The sequence below is a fragment of the Anastrepha obliqua genome, chromosome 5 (assembly GCF_027943255.1).
Source record: "Anastrepha obliqua isolate idAnaObli1 chromosome 5, idAnaObli1_1.0, whole genome shotgun sequence".
NCBI classification, from domain to species: Eukaryota; Metazoa; Arthropoda; class Insecta; order Diptera; family Tephritidae; genus Anastrepha; species Anastrepha obliqua.
This window is the reverse complement of record NC_072896.1, coordinates 77,462,723-77,481,830: the sequence shown is the minus strand read 5'-3', so window position 1 is coordinate 77,481,830 and position 19,108 is coordinate 77,462,723. Positions and strand designations below refer to the sequence as shown.

The following is a 19,108-nucleotide window of genomic DNA, read 5'->3' as shown; positions in this document are numbered from 1 at the left end:
TTTTGTTTTATTATTACAGACATATACGGTGGGTTTGTTTTCAGCTGATTTTTTTCTTAATTATTATTTAATGCACGCTTGCCAAACAGTAGGCTTATATTTTATGTATTAGTTTATACACATCGATGAAGCATGTAAATGTGTCATAAAACCCCTTCCCTTGAATTTTAGAGGTAGTAGTGCACCTAGTTTTTCTAAACCCTTTCCAAATAATTCACCCAACTAACAGAGTTGAATTCACATTTCTGTTATTTTAGCTTAAAATGTTTTTTTCTGTATAGAATTACTTCAGTATAGAAATTATTTTCTATACAGAATATTTGCATGTTGATTTCTTCTAGTTTTTTCTACTACTAGCCTAAGCAATACATCTTTTAGATAAATGTATGTATGTATTTATGTATGTATATGTATACGTACTTTATCTAATATTTTCATTAGAAGCAAACAAAATTAAAAAAAAAACTTTAAACCCATACATCTTATATTATATTGTACCTTACATTTTCCTCTAATTTCATTGTTCAAAAATGCATTTGCATAAAAAATAAACAAATTGCAAACTGAATTTGGTTAATTCACATTCGCTTAGTCATATCACGCTATATATCGGGATTGTGTCTGGCATATGGTTGCCTAAATTGTTCCATGGAGGTATTTGTCACACTGCTTACGAGCGTAATGCGTTGGCCAACCGAACTATTCGATACAACTCCGTTGGGTCGCGTCCTCAGTCGTTTTTCGAAAGATATCGACACGTGTGACACCACACTGCCAAATGTGGTGCAACAATTCCTATCAACATGCTTTGGGGTAAACGAAAGAATATTTGATCTACTTTTTTAACAAAGTATATACCCGTAGTGCTTTACTGTTTTGTTAAAACATATATTTGTACATATGTATGTATGGATATTTTACAAACTCTAAGTCATTTGCCTCATGCCGTGCAAAGATTAATTCATCGCTGCCTAATCAATGATCAAATCACATTCGTTTTATAAATTGCATGCATTTGCGTAAATTAAAAAAAAAATAATAATAATGAGGAAAAATTAAATTCACTGGCGCTACACATTAATTGGTATGGCGGCTATGTTGTTGGTGGCTAGAAGTTTAACTAAACCGTTGAAAGAGATAATAATAAACAACGATCAAGTTGGGTTTACTAACTCGTAGTGCTAGATATACGCTGATTTTAACTTTTGCGTAAAAACTTTGCGAACTAACAAAAATACCAATACATTTTCTCATAATTATTCACTGACTATCTAAGTGTGAAACTGCAAAATCCTTAAGGCTAGAACTCCATATCATAGATTCTAGGCGCTATAACTTTCAGCGCTTTATTTAGCTAAAAAAAAGTCGTATACCTAACACGGCATGGAGTCTGCCGAACGGTACCTTCAACCATTCAGTACAACCAATTTACACAATTACTTTTCACCCCGGGTGGAAAGCGAACTCGAGGGAATTTTTGACATTTTTGATTTCATCGTATTCACATTTTCGTATTTTTATTCAAGTGCACTTTGGGTTCACGCTCAACAAATGAATGACCAAAGAAAATTGTCGGCTTAAACGTCAAAAACACACAAGGAAAGCAAACAAAAGTCACCGTTTAAATGCACGAAAATTTATGAAGACTTCTTTGACAGATAATGTGCAAAAAACTCAGGGTGAAAAGTTACTCGATGACTAAATTTGGCTCTAAGTAATAACATAGACTCACAATCTCGTACAAAAAATATTTTACGCACTTAAAAATGTGCGTCTCATTTTTGTGAAGTAAGAAGTATGAAAAGAAGAGAAAAGGCAGGTGAACATGTTACCTGACCGACCGCGTCTATATGTTAATACTTACTCCATGTTTCAGCGCTTTTAAAAATGTATCGAATTTCTTCTTTCTATCATACTTACATAGAAGAGCTGAATACATAAAGACATAGTGTTATAGCTATTGAGAGTTTGAGCTAGAATTCCATAATACGCCTAAGCATACCTGCTAAAATTAACCAAATTACAATACCATGCGTTCCAAGTGTTGATGGTTCCAGCAACAAACCATAGTAACAAATATTATAACTGCTTAAAGCGCTAGAAGGCATGGAATGGAGTTCTAGCTAGCTTGAGCTCTTACTCTTATGTGTGGTATGGAGTTCTAACTTTAGTTTTAGCTCTTAGTTTTAGCTGCTTGCTAGAACTATTTGTACATACCACGCGTTCAACGCGCTGCCGCTTTCAGTGCTTTATTCAAGGAAGAAACCTTTTAGCTGAATATAGCGCAGAAAGCGAAATGCGCGTTTTGAGGTTCTAGCTGTAATCGTTCAAACTCAAGTCAGAGTTTCATCGTTCTAAGATAATCAGTATCCTTTTGACTTAAAAAATCATACTGCCTTGCATATTCATATAAAAGGTGGCCATTACTTGATTTAAATTCCACAGACTTAAATGCACGACCCCATCGATTGCATGCAAGTTTTTCTCAGATAGATTTACGCTTTAATTTTTATTTTATTTAATAAAACATTTTCCATTACAAATTAAACTTTCTTCCTGCATGATTTTGCTGATATAAATATTAAGAAAAAACTTGGAAAGCATATAAATGAAGGCAATTTCAATATTTTGTACTATTTAAAATATTTTTTATGTTTACAAATATAGATAATTTGCTTTAGTACTTTTTAGAAAACGAATTTGCTGCAAAATTAGTTTGAACAAAAGCGATCGGTGTGAGAGTACTTGTAGTACAGTCGTAGAAGACTGCATACCAGTTTATCAATGCAAATTCAAGTGTAGTGATTATTAAATCAATAAACCTTTGAACTTTGCTATTGTAAAAAAATGTTATCTACAAAGTGGCGCGAAATTTATCACCCTATCGGAAGATTTATAATTTTTGCAAATGGCGTCATACGTCAATCATATTTGACAGTTGTAACTAGACATCTGCAGTATACAAACAGACAATCAATGGAGAGCGTAAATGTCAAAAACAAGATTTCGATTACTGAAATTATTATTTTGTTTTTTTTATTTAGTAAAAATGTTATTCGAAAACAAAATTGGATGATTAATTTTGCGCCACGTTGTAGAAATCATGCTGATATTTGTATTGAAAAAGTTAGCCTGAGTGGCTGAGTGATGATATAGAGCCCTGTGGCAAAGTTTGATGCCAAAATTTTTTTCTGTGCTTGGAAGTTTTCAAGTTGAAAATATTACGAGCTGGTATAATTCGATAGAAAATGTTTTTTTTTAAAGCGCTTGTCCCTCCTTGTAACAATCCTCTGAGTGTATTTCTCTTATTTTTTATACAGATCAAACAAAATTAAACTCTTCTAACAACGGAGGTGATTTTTGTGGAAAATGTTTTTAAAGATAATTTTATTTATGAAAAAACAATTTTTTTTTTGAGGTATTTTCAAATCGTCGCACCTCCCATAAATTGCAATATTTTTGCAAAATACTTAAGCGGAAGTCTTAAAATATAATACATTTAATATGCATAATTCATACGTATGAATGTATGACTAGTGATTTTCGTCAGATTTTTTACTTTTAGTAAATAGTGGCTGGAAAGCATATACGATTTTAAGAAATATTTTCTTTGGTTAAAATTACAATAACATTAGTTTGGCGAAAAAGAAAGCCATTTTTTCTCGGTAGGTGGCTGTAGTGATCGATATCTCGTAAAGTATCGCCCAAGCTATTTAAAGTTTATGCTCGTTGTCAAGGTGGCCTAAAAAAAAATGTTACTGTTTTTTGTTTCTTCCATTCAGTTGTGAGTTACATGGTGTTAACAATGGAAGTCAACAAAGAGAAAATTCGGTCTTAAACGAACATTAGTTTTTTGATAACTGTTTCTTTTACCTTGATCCAAAAAGAGTACTCTCAGATAGATCACTTTCTTCCGGCTTCTTTTGATTTTACGCATTCGTAAAATATATTATAGGCTTTATTTTATTTATATTTCAAAATAACCCGACATTTTTAAAGTTTTTTTTTTAATTTAATGCTATTTTGAGGTTTTAATGTTATTATTATTTATTACTAGCATTATTATTCTTATTTTCTTTATTATTATATTTATTATTACTAATATTATTATTACTATAACACAGTATTAAAATTATTACAATAACACAAAAAAAATATTTTTTCACTACACTACTTCCATTCGTTCATTTAAGTTAATTTCTAATTAATACTTATACGATTTATGAATTCAAAGCAGCATTTACCACTTAATCCCATCCATTTATTTCCTTCCAACCATTCCTCTAAGTTCAACTACTTAAGAAACACATCAACAAATTTACATTCAATCTTTCTTTTACTTCTTCAAATAGTAAAACTAAGCCTCGATAAGTTTCGGTTGCGGATAAGCGGTGTATATTGAGTTTCTCCAATTTTAATAACAAACTCTCTCATAGTGCGCCATAATATGACGTTATTCTTTATACTCTGTCCTTGGCATACAATATAATTATTCATAATCGGCATTATATTCTAATAAAATAAAAATGCACAGATACAACCAAAGTAATGCGTGCAATTCCAGCATCTTTTTCTTACCCCATCTCACACATTCTAATGTCATACCAGCTTGAAATCTTTGATTCATACGATTCCACGAATATGGTAACAGCGAATGGCAGCAGTAAGACACTTTTACTTTCATTTGAAATCAATAAAATTTTATTTTAAACATATAATTTTATTATATTTCTCTGTTTTCCTAAAACTCTACACCATACCACCTGAAAACGCTTACGTTCGTGATCATAACACGTATGCAGGTTTGTTTGCCTATTTCGCCGTTATTCTGCTGTACACTGGCGCTCTGAGGGCAGCCAATTTGCTTCATAACGATCTACTACAACATATAATACGCGCATCAGTTTGTCAGTTCTTCGATATCACGCCAATAGGACGTCTATTGAATCACTTTAGCGGCGATATGGAAGTTATCGATGAAGAATTGCCCGGCACATTGGATAGTTTTTTTACACTTATTTTTATGGTACCTATACAGTTTTAGTTCAGTTTCTTGTTTTCTTTTACAGATTTGCAAAACATTTGCAGCTGTATTTTTATGGTTTGTAAACGCACAATTTTCGCCCAATATTTCTTCATTATTCATATGTAGTCCCACAAACATTTGCTGTTAAGAACTGTTTTTCTACTCTCTAACAGCAGGAAAAAAACATACTTATTTAGTATTTTAGTATGCACCTAATACCTTTAAATTTCTATTTAAATTTTATACACTCATGTCTCATCCAAACAGGGCTTTGCGGTTATGGCGCATCTTTGGCTATAGCTATGGCCACAATTCATGCATCTTTGCGAATTTCGCACAAACTTTACCGTAATCTCTTGCACTTGCCATCGGCATTTTTCGATACAACGCCCAGTGGGCGGATTTTAGATCGTTGCACAAGCGATGTACACATTTTAGACACGATAATGCCACTCAATACTCGTATATTTATGTCGACTATGTTTCAGGTACATACATAAAATGATCGACACGTTGGAATATGAATGTAAAAATAATTTTGTTTTCTTAGTGCATAATTTTTATTAATTACATAAATAATGAAAAAAAATTTTAATTTTTCTAAAATTAAATGAGCATTATTATAAGCTTTATAACGACTTATATTTTGATCATCTTTAGAGTTGGCTTTATTTAAATTTCTAATAAGCTTCGTTATTATATTATTTATGTATTTTTTTTTTTATTATAAGAGCTGAACAAATTATTCATATGTACACAGTAAGTATGTATGTAAGTGCCACTGAAAATTTGTGTAGCATTTTTTTTTTGGAAAATGTTTAACTGCAAATTAACATTTTTTTAGTTTATTGCAAAAATGTACAAAAATTGCATACCTAAACAAATTTGAAATTTAATAGATTCTTTGGAAGTTTTTTTTTTTTTTTTGATTTGTCTGGTTCGTATTAGAAGGTTATAGTATTTTTTCGATAAATTAATAAAAAAGAGTAAAAAAACATTGCAAAAACAACTACGTTTTCGGTGGCACTCACTGTACGCTTTGCACAAATATACTCCATCAGTTTTTAATTAATGATTTTTTGTGCAATTGGTTTTGCTTAGTTTGTATTTTAGACAAGTTAATTTGAATCGACCCATCCAACACATTTCCCACAGTGCAAAGGTTTTTGTTTTTTTTTTTATCAATTTTTGAGTGGTGATTTGATAGAGCAAGTTAAAAAAATATCGCTTTGAAATTTAATATAGAAGAAATAAATGGTTTTATTCATATGTATGGTAAGGTGGACAAGTATCATACTTAAGTGTAGTCGTATAATCGAGGAATACTACGTTTGAGGTTATGTATTTTGAGACACAATTACAATATTACCCTACGTATATGTATGTATATGTATCTATCACTTTATATATTATTATTTTTATTATATATTAGATAAAGTCAATCAGAACAGAACCCTAACTCATATTTGTGATTGTGAGGTTTAGACCGAGCTAGTTTACTGGACCAAATACAACTACAACTACTGGACCATAGAGTTTATAGTCAGGCATTAAACGACATTCTCTTAGCATCGGCAGTCTCTTAACACCTTTCTAAATTCCAAACTCCCGAATGTTGTCGTCGGTGTCCAACCGTCACCCATCGTAGATGAAGAGCTTCAGCTGTCTCGTCAGGCCAGTGTTACTTTGGCGCAATTACGTTCAAGATTTTGTAGTAGGTTCAACTACTTTAAACTTTATTATATTGTTTTTATTCTTATGTTTAGTTTTTATTTATAGATCAAAGAATAACGAGTGTGTGGCTTTGTTTTTTCTTCGACTGGCGCTTCACTGAATAACTTATTTTGACAGCAAAATAAAACAAGTCTAACTGAATGTGCTAGATGCTTTTACCAAGTGAACTCTCAAATATATTCTATAGGTTTGCATGCTCAAAATTACGTTGCATATAGGCGGATTTTTGTATGGAAAATTTCGCAAAAGTTTTATTATATTGAACTTTTCGCTTTATCAATTATCGCTATACCCGAATTTCGTTGTATTACCGTTAGTAATGCAACAATTTTTTGTTAAAGATTTAGTGTATTTCGAGGTTATTTACAAAAATCCATTAAACACCCGATTTGTAAAATAATGAGTTAGGGCTTTTCTATATTAAGGTTGGAGTTCACAATCGCAATTGAAATATTTTTAATACATGGCATATTTTTAAGCTTATTTTTTTCGATGGACTTTTTTACAGTTTTTCAGTTCCGCTCTGCTATTTTTAAGCTTATTTCATGCAGTGCCTTTCTTCAGATTTTACTGTTCATGTTCTGCTCATTTTTAGAAAAATATTAAAATATGATAAACAAATAAGGCAAGTAAAATCCGCTATAGCTGAATGGGTTGGTGAGTGACTACCATTCGGAAATGCGTAGATTCGAATCTCCGCTCATGAAACAGCAAAATGGTAGAAATAGTTTTTTCTAAGAGCGGTCGCCCCTCAGCACGCAATGGCAAACCTCCGACTGTATTTCTGTCATTAAAAAGCTCTTCATAAAAAATATCTGCCATTCGGAGTCGGCTTAAAACTGCTGGTTCCTCAAATTGTAGAGGAGCTTTGCCAAGCACCCAAAAAAGAATTAATATAATTACAGTATTAATGTAATTAAATTAAAAGTACAATAAAATATTCTTACAACTAATTCTAGATCCCAAAAAAAAACTGAATATTTTTAATAGTAATTTTTTCTAGTAACCTTTCAGCAGACTTTCTGAAAGCTGCTATAACAACATACTTTCTCATGCCGATTAACGCATTTTAGTTCCCTACAAAGCTTGTTGAATACTCTGATCGATATATTATATTTAACCTTTATAGTTAGGTTTAAAGTGATTTATTAGGCGATGCAAATAAATGGCCTTGAAAATAATTTGTTTTTACTCCAGCCTATTGCTTGCCTTCGGTATAAGCAATTTTTTTTGTAAAGCAGTTGCTAAATAAAAAAGAATTAAAGGGCAAAGTTAAAGTTAGCAATTATTTATCAGCTCGGTTAGTAGTAGATTTTAATTTATGGTTAGCTGAGAAAATGACTCCAAGTGACGGCTGCTAGACCACTAGACCACTAAAATTATGTACTTATTAAGCCTATTTTTAAAAGTATTATAAATTATCTTGAATGAATTTTTGGAATGCCAAACCGCTTCTTATAATGTATAAGTACTTCTTAACAGTAATAAATTACACACACATATTAGTTGTTTAGTTTTTGTGTGTGAGCTGTATGCGATATGCTTATATCTTTTTTTTCAATTAATAAAAATAATTACTAAAATATGCAGCTGTCAATGTAAAAAGCCCCTTATGTAAATGTTTAACCAATCCGTGAATTTATGTTTCCCCAGTACTCCACTAACTTAACTAAGCAATCAATAATTAATAACAAGGTAACGGGGCAGTTCTATTCAAAAACTTGCATTAAAATATACTAAAGTTGTCCGAAATGTAATGAAACGCTGAATGGGGCGTTTTTGCGTAAAAAATTTACAAATGTAGTCTAACACTGAAAAACTAAAAATATATAAATCAAATATTCACATGTAGCGGAAATATGAATGTATGTTTATATGTATCCAAATACTCGTAGTGTTAACTTATATTGGCGCTGCAATGGCTGTTGAATTGGGTGCATTATTCGGTTCCAAGCATATATTCGTAAAACTTTTCAAACAAATCATGTTGGCACCACAAGAATTTTTCGACATAAAACCCAAGGGACGCATACTTGATCGCTTGGCGAGTGATGTTTTCATACTGGATGTATTATTACCACAGAATTTAAGGGTTGCCTTATCCCAATTATTTAGGGTATGTCATAAAGTTCTCATACAACCGAGACCTAGTACAGATGTGCACGTGTGTGTGCATTGGTATGAATACTCTACATACAACCATTGTGGTGTTAAAAATTTAACAACTTCATTATCATGCAATGGTAGTAACATGTAGTTATATGTATGTATGTGTATTTCATCTACATAAATAATCCAAAGTATTTAGGCAATTTCCTCGGAACAGAATTTCACATATGCTAACGAGGATCGATCAATAAGCACCCGTTGCTTTGTTATTTTTGTTTTTTGTGACTTGTGAACTAGACAGCTGCAGTATACAAACGGACAGTCAATGAAGAGGATAAAGGCCAAAATAAAGATTTTCATCACTCAAAATAAGTTTTTGTTTTTTAGTAGAACGGTTATTCAAAACCGAAATTAGATGATGCACCACCTTGCATTTTTCTCTATAATTTCCTTATGGACGAAACATATTTCCAAACGTTTCTGCCATTACTTTAATCTCTCAAAAAATACGAATTGGCAAAGTCTTCATGCATGGTTTTCTCTCGGATTGTGTTGCCAAGGGAAAACAGAAAACAATTGAAACAGAAAGGAGTTCCCAACAAACTTAGGAGTGGGTAGCGATCAGAGTACGTTTAGGAAATTAGCTTTAACGTTAGAAAACGTTTTGAGTAACACACGAGAATCGTAGCATTCTCGACAAAAAATGAGGTATAATTCTGGACTAATCGAATTCTTATGCATTTAATTCTCTAATAAGATTCTAATATAATATAAATTTTAAAATTCTACTTTTATTAACAATTATAATAAGTTCTGGGTTGAACTGCACATATGTGTTTTTCATCTGGCTACATCTAGCCGAGATGCCTCAACCTCACAATCAGGATGACAAAGCTTTGAGTGCCGTTCAGAATGACAACTAGCACACTGCGGAAGTTCCTGTCAAAGCTAATCTCTGCACATAGGCAAATGACAAACAGCTTCGCGTGGAATATGCTTAGAAAACTACCCATCGGCAGAGAACGCTTGGTTCTAGAGCCACTCCTGCAGTTTCCTTTCAAATGCTGCTGTATTAGAGTTTACTGATTTCTCACAGTATTGAGATCTGCCAACTTATTAAAAAAATTTCAATCTAAAGTGGTGAATCTATTGAAATTCTGGTGAAACTTTCGCTAAAAAAGATTACAAAGTATTAAATAAAACATATACAATTTCGAAACGATTGGGCCGGCAGATTTTATGTTACAGCGTATACGGGCTTCAAAAATAACAAGTTTCATAAAAATACTTTAAAAGTCAAGCAGACACAGAAACCCCACCTGGAGCAAGGATCCTCAAATAGTATTATTATCTTTGTCAGTTCTGCTCCGTTCGAATAGAAATATTGCCACACGAAAAATAGGCAAAAAAAGTTGAAATATGTAACTTACCCACTCTTTTAAATATTGATTACTGATTGGCGCATTTAAGTTCACATATCATACCTAGCAAACCTATGAATCAGTTTGAATTTGATTTGATTGTCGCATGATAGCTCACAGAGCTCGCCGACAATTTCTACTCGAACTGTCGTCAAGCACGGATACTTATTGATCGAACCTGCCTACGTACGTATGTACATTTACATATGTATGTATTGTATATTTGTGCATTTTGTGAAATACTTGGCGCAATTTTCCTGCTTAATTAACTTGTAGCAATTTGAGGCAATTAGAATTTTTCCATAGACACGTAAAGACGGTTTGGCCACTCTGGTAAATAAACTGCATCCAATTGCATTTAAGACAAATGTTTTTTTGCTTGATTCTTCTAAAAAAAAAGTCAAAAGTACTTATTTTAAGATTTTATATCTATGCAGTAGATAGTGAGCGATTACTTTATATGTAAATTAATATACCAGACCACTTCTGAACTATGAATATATGCCTATGTACCTATGTATGTATGTTGAAAACTACACTTCCTCTAACTCGTTTGCAGCTGTAGTGTCATACTTAATAACTTGTGCCCCATACTTGGGTGCTTTGAGGGCGGCAACCAATATCCATTTGTTACTTTTAAGCAATATACTACGTGTAGAACTGAACTTTTTTGATACAACACCACTGGGTCGCATATTGTCGAGATTTTCAAAAGATGTTGAAGTCCTTGACACAAAACTGCCACAATTAATTGATGATTGTCTTTGGTGCGGTTTTCAGGTATGATTAACTAACTACCATAAACACTAAATGAGTTTGTTGCATAATTATTCAAAATTTAAACACACATACGTACATGCATACTACAGGCATGCATATTTAGGCTATGCAATTATTTACTTTCAACTAATCAATTTCACTATTACCAAATATTATTTATGTATATACTCGTAAATAAATATTTGTAAATTTAGTTTAATTATTAATTAATAATTTTAGTATAGAGTTTAAGATGTGCGCGTATGAATTCATGTGGAATATTTTTTTAAGTAAAGAGACCCATATTTGATTATGTATTGTGTGCTTGGTACGTTTTCAGCGAAATGAAATTTAATGTGTCCGCTGCGAAGGCCAAAGAGTCGTTTCCACGACAGTCGGTTCTACGTTATCGAAACGACCCGTATTTATATCCGGCCAAGGACTGTCACTCCAGCAGCATTCCCCGTATGTAAGTATGGGGAATGTTTATGATGTTACAACAACAACAACAACAACAACAGTAAGGCCCAAGAGTGATCCGAACTTAATTTTCTATTAGGTGCGCAACTAAGTTCTCGCTGCTTTTTTTGATGAAAATTTAACTTTATTCTAAAAAAATGGTTACAAGTTAATCATTTAAAGTAATGCCCATCACTGACTACTACTTTTTCCCATCTTTCTGGCAGATCTCGTATACCGAGCGTTGTCATGCTGTAGAATCACTTTTTCATGCCTCTCCGCGAATTGCGGCCGCTTCAACGTAGAAGCATGACCGGGCAGTCCCCATGACTTTCTTTTCTTTGGATTGCTGTAATGAACCCATATTTCATCACCCGTCACGATGCAAAGAAGAAAACTCTTCCTTTTTTGCCGTTCGAGCAGTTGTTCACAGGCGTAAAACCGCGTTGGTTTTAACTCATAAGGAACCCAAGTCCCGTGTTTCTGAAACATTCCCAAATCATGCAATCGCTTGGAAATGGATTGGCGGGTAACTCCTAATACTGAAGCAAGCTCTTCTTGCGTTTGATACGGATCCTCATTGAGCAATGCCTCCAATTCAGCGTCGTCGAAGGTTGTTGGCCTTCCTTCACGCGGACGGTCGTCAACATTAAAATCACCGTCTTTGAAATGACGGAACCAATCTCGGCACGTTGTTTCACTTAAAACAGCATCTCCATAAACTTTTTGTAGCTCTCGATGCGCTTCAGCCGCCGTTTTTTCGAATGAAAGAGGAAAATCAACACTTCCCGCAAATGACGATTATTCGGCACAAAATCACACATTTTCACAAAACCAAAAGTATATGATACCAAAACAAAATCACTAATGTGTCGATGCCTAAGCTTGGTTTATGACGTTTAGATTATGTTAGAATCGACTAGCACACACTGCTGGCGGCATCTATATTATTAACAAACAGCGGGAACTTAGTTGCACACCTAATATATTTAATATTCTATTAACATTCCCCATACATTTTTTGGGGAGAGACAGCTGAGCGACAGTCCTTGTCCGGGTTTAAATGTGGGGTCACTCAGGTAACGTAGAAATGACTATCTACTTACAAAATTTAAAATAAAACAAAAAAAAAGTTTTTTAATGAAAACAAATTAAATTGAAATCACAATTGAGCAAAAGTGAAGATTTAGTCGAATGAAAATAAATTTCATGTCAATTCGCTTGTTTTCATCAATTTTTTCTAAAATGGTAACACACCAATATTTTGAACAATTTTTACTTCCTTCCTGTTTTTTTTTTTTTAATTTTCATTATTTTTGCATAAAAGTATAGCCCATTGTTTGGCAAAAGCAACATAAATCCAATTTTAAAATTTTATACAAAAATAAAAAAAATTCCACAACTTTTCATACCAATTTCACGTTTTTTAATTAGAATTTCTAGGAAGCTTTCTAGTATGCAGTTTTATAGCTTATTTAATTTTAGTACAATAAAGAGCAAGTTTGAAGTTGCTGAAAGATCCCGTTGAATTTTTTTTTTTTCTCTTCCTGGATTCGTTATATGGAAAAAACTATATGCACGTATGCATCCCACATTAAATCCTTTCGGATTTAAATTGGATGAAGATCAAGATTTTTTCTCAAAACCTCTTCTGTAGGAACTGACCGACTTGTTAAATAAGCGCCGAATCGTATTTATAACTGGCATGGTAAAGTGTCACAACATAAGTTGAGAAATGGCAAACATATGTGTATACTTTGATAGCTGATTTGACAGATTTATATTTCAAAAGTTCAGTATAAAAAATCACTTTTTATTTTCCTTTTGAAGCTACTGTGTAAAAACGCCCGTTATTTCCCTGTTCGGGATGCTTTTCCAGCAGCACTTAGCAACTACTGTAACCCAACCTAACTGTGCTGTTTTGCTGATGTCTACTGAGCAAGCGGTCTTCATGTACATATTTAAAAATTGATTCATCTCACAGCTTTTGTCGCCTGGGATGGTCAGCAGATCCGAAGATATACATTTCATTAAATAGTTTTGTTCAAGGCACATTGAACAGGTAGTAGCACTGGAGTAAAAAAAACGAGAGCGTATATTTTGTTTTTGCTTTTAGTCTCTAAAATTTCAAAATCTGTAACCGAAGATTGAAAGTTAAAAGTAATTTAAACAAAATTTTATAATTTAGCGTCCAAAACATAGAAAAAAATCAGATCAGCTGTTCTACTTTACCACCTGTACAATGTGCCTGGGTCTTATCTGAAAGTTATTTTTTACTTTATTTTTTTATTAGTATTATTTTTAAGCCGTGCAAATATTTTTATGCTAAAAACCAGTAAAAGGTACTTACTTATATACATTTTTTGCTTTAAATTACGTAATTAGTTCCCTCGGACTTAAGAATTTTACTTTTTCATGAGCTCTGTCTAACAAAACAATTTTACCTGAATGGCCTCAGTTTTTACTAAATGCACTTTTGGAAATAAAAACAAACTAATCTTTTTTTTAATAAAAAAGTAAGTGATTTAGCCTCATTTCGATGAAAACGTACTTTTATGGAGTTTCCATTTACCCAATCGTATTTGGCTTACTAAGTTATTTTTAAGGCAATATAGATTATTTTTTAAACTCATCGGAAATATAAAAAATAGCTTCATTCACATTGACTGACAGTTGATTTTGAATTTTTTTTTACCTACTAATTTCTCAAAAGCAGAAAGACTATGTATATTGCGATTAAAAATTTTAATAGGGCAATGTAAACGTAGTATTAGTTTACTTACTAAAAATTATAATAAACGTATTTTTACATAGTACTGCGTCTTTTAAGTTCGAGTTTCTGTTTTAGCAATGTTTTGTTTTGACAGCTGTCACAGTTTGATGGCGTTTCTTTTAACAGATGTTGAATTGAAAATTCACAATTCACGTAAACTTAAAAAATGGGCTATCTTTGAAAATTCGCACACAGAGGTCGAAATAAAAAATTAATTGAAAAGTTTTTAGTCGAGCCGGTAGAAGATGAAAACATCCACTGTGCGTTCGTACTTGGCGCTCAATTGAAGTATCTGCAAGCAAAAGGAAAAACAATTTATTGCAACCGAAACTCGGGAAAAATACTGGCAGGATATTCTGCAATTTGGTTGACAAGATCGACAAATAGAGTCCAAATTACACCAAAATTTCTTTGGCAAATATAATTTTTTTTCATAAAGTGAAGACTATCATTTTTAAAGGATAATCAATTTAGAGGCATTGGAGTTCAAATTGAAATAAAACAACGAAAATTCAATCTCGTATCTCGTAATCTCGGTATCTCGTGAATAACTTTAGTAATGTTGGCTTCCAACGCTTTAATCGAAGCTTGTTTATTCACAAACCATTTAGACTTCACATACCCCCACAAATAAAAGTCCAAAGGTGTGATATCACACGATCTTGGTGGCCAATCCACTGGTCCGAGAGGAGAGAAAAATTGAACGTCGATTTTCGTAATAAAATTGTACGAGGCGTAAGAGTTTTCATAATGAAATGTCAATGAATACTAAAACAAGTATGTGTCTAGTTTGACAGTAGTCAAACGTGATCTGTCAAAAAAATTCTATGGAAAAAAACACCTCCCATCTGCTCACCCTTTAGTATTTCAAAACAAAAAAAAAAAAAACAGTGAACTCCCATACAAATATTATATATGTATAATTTAAAATAATAAAAAAATATTAAAAAATAAAAACAAACTCGAAGTTGAAAGACTCTATACATTTAATTAAAATAATGTGTATATACTTTTTTACTAATCAGTTTAATATTCCTACATATTAAACGAAAAACGTATTTGTATATATAATATATACTTGTATTGTACATACATATATAATATTATAATTAGGACTGTCTTGTATATCCTTTTAATCTAATCGGTGCTCCTGAAACTGAATCTTAAGCTAACTTAGACTTAAAAAATATGTACATATGTATATAAATTGGATATTCAGTAAAAATATTTTTCGTATAAAACTGAATTTTTCTCAGATTGCTACATTTAAGCGAACTTGCAAAAAATATTAACCCGAATTTTGAAAAAGGAAAAAAAGAGAAATTCAAAATCCAACAGCATTGATTACCCGCAGAAACTCGACGCAGCATTAATAGACTTGCCCATAATTTCATGCCAACCTTCTTAATTTGTTATTTTATATATTGCATTTTCTATTACTTTGTGCAAAAACAAGAATAATTTAAAAATTTATGACGAAACCTTTTATACGTTTCATCCGAGAATTTTTGAATCAAGTAATGGCATTTTTTACTTACTAAACATATTGCAACTTTTAACTATAATTTCATTCATTATTAATATCATTTTTCACAATTCTAATATATTTATGAAGCTGCCTATAAATTGTATTAACCTATTTTTTATATTATTATATATCCTTTCTTCAAATTTGCGTTACACTTTACTCTAACGCCATACAAAGGTTTTAGCCACTATTGTGGTAATTAGCATGTCGACGCCGATTTTCTTGGCAGTCATTGTGCCCATTGCGTTATTGTACTACTTTGCGCAACGATTCTATGTCGCCTCATCCCGACAATTGATGCGTTTGGAATCAGTTTCGCGATCGCCAATTTACACACATTTCAGCGAAACGATCACGGGTGTGACAACGATACGCGCCTACTCAGTGCAAGATCGGTAAGTTTGTGTATTACAAAGTGGAGAAAACAGGTTGTTATTTGAAAAACTTTCCTCTTTTAAAAAACCATTTTCGGATAACAATTTTTATAATCATACAGGAGTAAAAAAAAATGTTGACACAGTGATTTTTTGACAATATTTCCAATGTTTTTCATGCTAATTTCATACATATTATTTTATAGGGCATTAAAAAATATATAAAATTTTCAACAAAATTTCAAACTTTTTACGCAGAGCTTTAAATGTTTTTCTGGTATGCAGTTTTTTAGCTCATTAAATTCTAGAGTAACAAAGTGAACATTTGGAGTTCTTAAAGTAGTTTTTGAATTTTAATATATATATTTTTTTTTTGCTGACACACTTGTATAACTCTGGTCTTTGGACGGAATTTGAAGTACTTTTTGATTTTTAATAAGTTTGTTTTTTGCTGACGTACTTGTATAATTTTGGTCTTTGGACGGAATTTGAATAACTTTTTTACTAAATCACGAAAAAAAATGTTTTAACTGATGGACACCTTTGCTTTGACTTTTACGCGCTCTATTGCTTATCTCTTTGTATACTGCAGCTGTCTAGTTCACTAGTATCAAATATGTTTGATATACAACGCCATTTGCAAAAATTATAAGTCTTGCAATAGGATGATTAATTTTCTGCCACCTTGTACATATTCATCTATACAATGCTTGAAGGGAAGAAAACGCAGAGACGGCCAGCCGAAAAATGTATTAAAAATCTACGGAAATTTTCAGCAATTGGACACCTGCACCTAGAATTAAATGAGCTATAAAATTACATACCAGAACATAATTCAAAAATTTGAAGTAAAACATTCGAAATTTTGTTGAAATATGCATGCATTTTTTAAATTTTCTTTATATTAAAAAATTGTTATAATTATTATTTCTACATTTTCTGTGCAATAATACAAATTATATTTTCATGCAAAATTAACGAAAAAATGTAGCATGAAAAACATGAATATTCGCAATGTAAAAAACAAAAATTATTGAGCCAAAACTTTTTTGAATGACTGTACATACACGTATACATACATACATATATAAATATATCATCGAACATAAATTTTTATTCAATTACTCACGATTCCTTCCCACTTTCAGCTTCATTGATGAATCTGATATTCGAGTGGATAAAAATCAAGTCTGCAAATATCCCTCATTGATAGCGAATCGTTGGCTCGCCATTCGTCTGGAAATGGTTGGCAATCTAATCATTCTCTTCGCTGCATTATTCGCTGTATTGGGTGGTCAATCGAATCCTGGCCTAGTTGGTCTTTCCGTAAGTTATGCCTTGCAGGTGACCCAGACGCTTAATTGGTTGGTGCGTATGACGTCCGATATTGAGACAAACATTGTGGCTGTGGAACGTATTAAGGAGTATGGTGAGACCAAACAGGAGGCACCTTGGGAATTGGAGAACTCGAAAGTGCCACGCGATTGGCCAGTGCAAGGTCAAGTGGTGTTTGAAAATTTCAAAGTGCGTTATCGTGAGGGCCTGGATTTGGTTTTACAAGGCATTAGTTTTACGATTGCGGGTGGTGAGAAAGTCGGTATTGTCGGTCGCACTGGTGCCGGAAAATCAAGTCTAACCCTGTCTCTATTCAGGTGAGTAATCAACAAAAATAAATGGAGTACATAATACGACACAAAGTGTACGGTAGACCTTAACTATGGTAGAAATATTCTAGTACAAAAAAAAAAAAAAAGAATTGCAAGTAATTTATTTGTGGTCGCAGAAGATATAAGACACCTGTCTAAAAATATAATCATAGCTCTTGTATAGCTTTTGTATAACAGAAATATTATCATAACCTAAACCTAAGCACATTTATAAAGTAATTGAGTGCGCTTACACACTTTAAGCAGTGCCTTAACATGTAGACCACAAGTCACGCGTCACAAGTGTTCTCGCTAATAAAGAAATGGTGAATACAGTAGAGCCCGAGTTCGAAAGTGTTGCCCCTCGGCGGGCTTTACACATTTTAGGAAGAGAAAGAAGGGAATTTCTTCTATTACTAAGATTACTAGTTAGTCTTGCCCTTAATTCTGAGAAAAATTTTGCAAAGCATATGGCGAGCACGAATTCGCAGAAAAAAGGTCTGTTATTATTGCTACTCATAAATTATACTCAGTTTCGTGGCAAATTTCGCTTGTTAACAATGGAGTGGGGAGCTAAGGAAAATCGCATTGCAGTGATTGAATTACAAAAGTGTGGTAAAGTGCAAGTGAGATTTACGAATTGCTAGAAAAACTTAATTTTTCGAGAATATTTGTTTACCGCACGATCAATCGTGGTCGTCCTCGCGTGCTTCGAACTAGTGCAGCCATAAAAGCCGTTCGAGAAAGAATTCGCAGAAACGTAAAACGACAAAATCTATGCTAAAAAGACGCGAAAAATGTTGTTCGAAGGGCTCAGCGTGGCCACTATCCAGCCCCCGTAATGGTTTGGTGGGGAATGCCTTGTAAAGGCGTTACATCCCTTCATTTCTGTGAAAAAAAGGTTAAGACCGGGTCGAAAGTGTACCGGGAGGATGTCTTAGAAGGTGTGGTGAAGCAATTGAGCAGTACTCTCTTCAATAGAGACCGTTGGATCTTCCAGCAAATTTCTGTTCCAACAAAAACCACCCAGCATTAGCTAAAAAACAATATTCCTCGATTCATAACCGCAGAAGATTTGTAATGAAAGAATATTTATTTGAGTTAAATATATTTATTTATTTATCGTTCCAAGCTAGGCATCCAGCTTGGCGAACGATTATTTTCTTTCTTGTGTCTTACATACTAATTACAAGCGTTTTTATAGTAACTTTTATCAATGCAAGCCAACAACAATTTTTCGGTGTTTACTTGTGTAATATGATTCTAGCATTCACGCGCC

General features: G+C 32.7%; 1 protein-coding gene across 12 annotated transcripts in view; it reads left to right on the top strand.

Annotated features, from left to right (window-relative positions):
* LOC129247722 (multidrug resistance-associated protein 1) overlaps window positions 1–19,108 on the top strand; it is a 58,517-nt gene that overhangs the window by 29,118 nt on the left and 10,291 nt on the right. For 4 of the 12 annotated variants that reach the window (XM_054886986.1, XM_054886985.1, XM_054886991.1 and 1 more), the window contains exons 13-14: window positions 15,987–16,204; window positions 17,332–17,835. In XM_054886986.1, the coding sequence (XP_054742961.1) occupies window positions 15,987–16,204; window positions 17,332–17,835 (722 nt within the window). Of the gene's footprint in view, window positions 1–592; window positions 814–4,802; window positions 5,027–5,293; window positions 5,515–8,655; window positions 8,877–10,849; window positions 11,071–15,986; window positions 16,205–17,331; window positions 17,836–19,108 lie in introns of all 12 variants that reach the window. The other 8 variants (XM_054886983.1, XM_054886989.1, XM_054886980.1 and 5 more) reach the window with 5 other exon arrangements.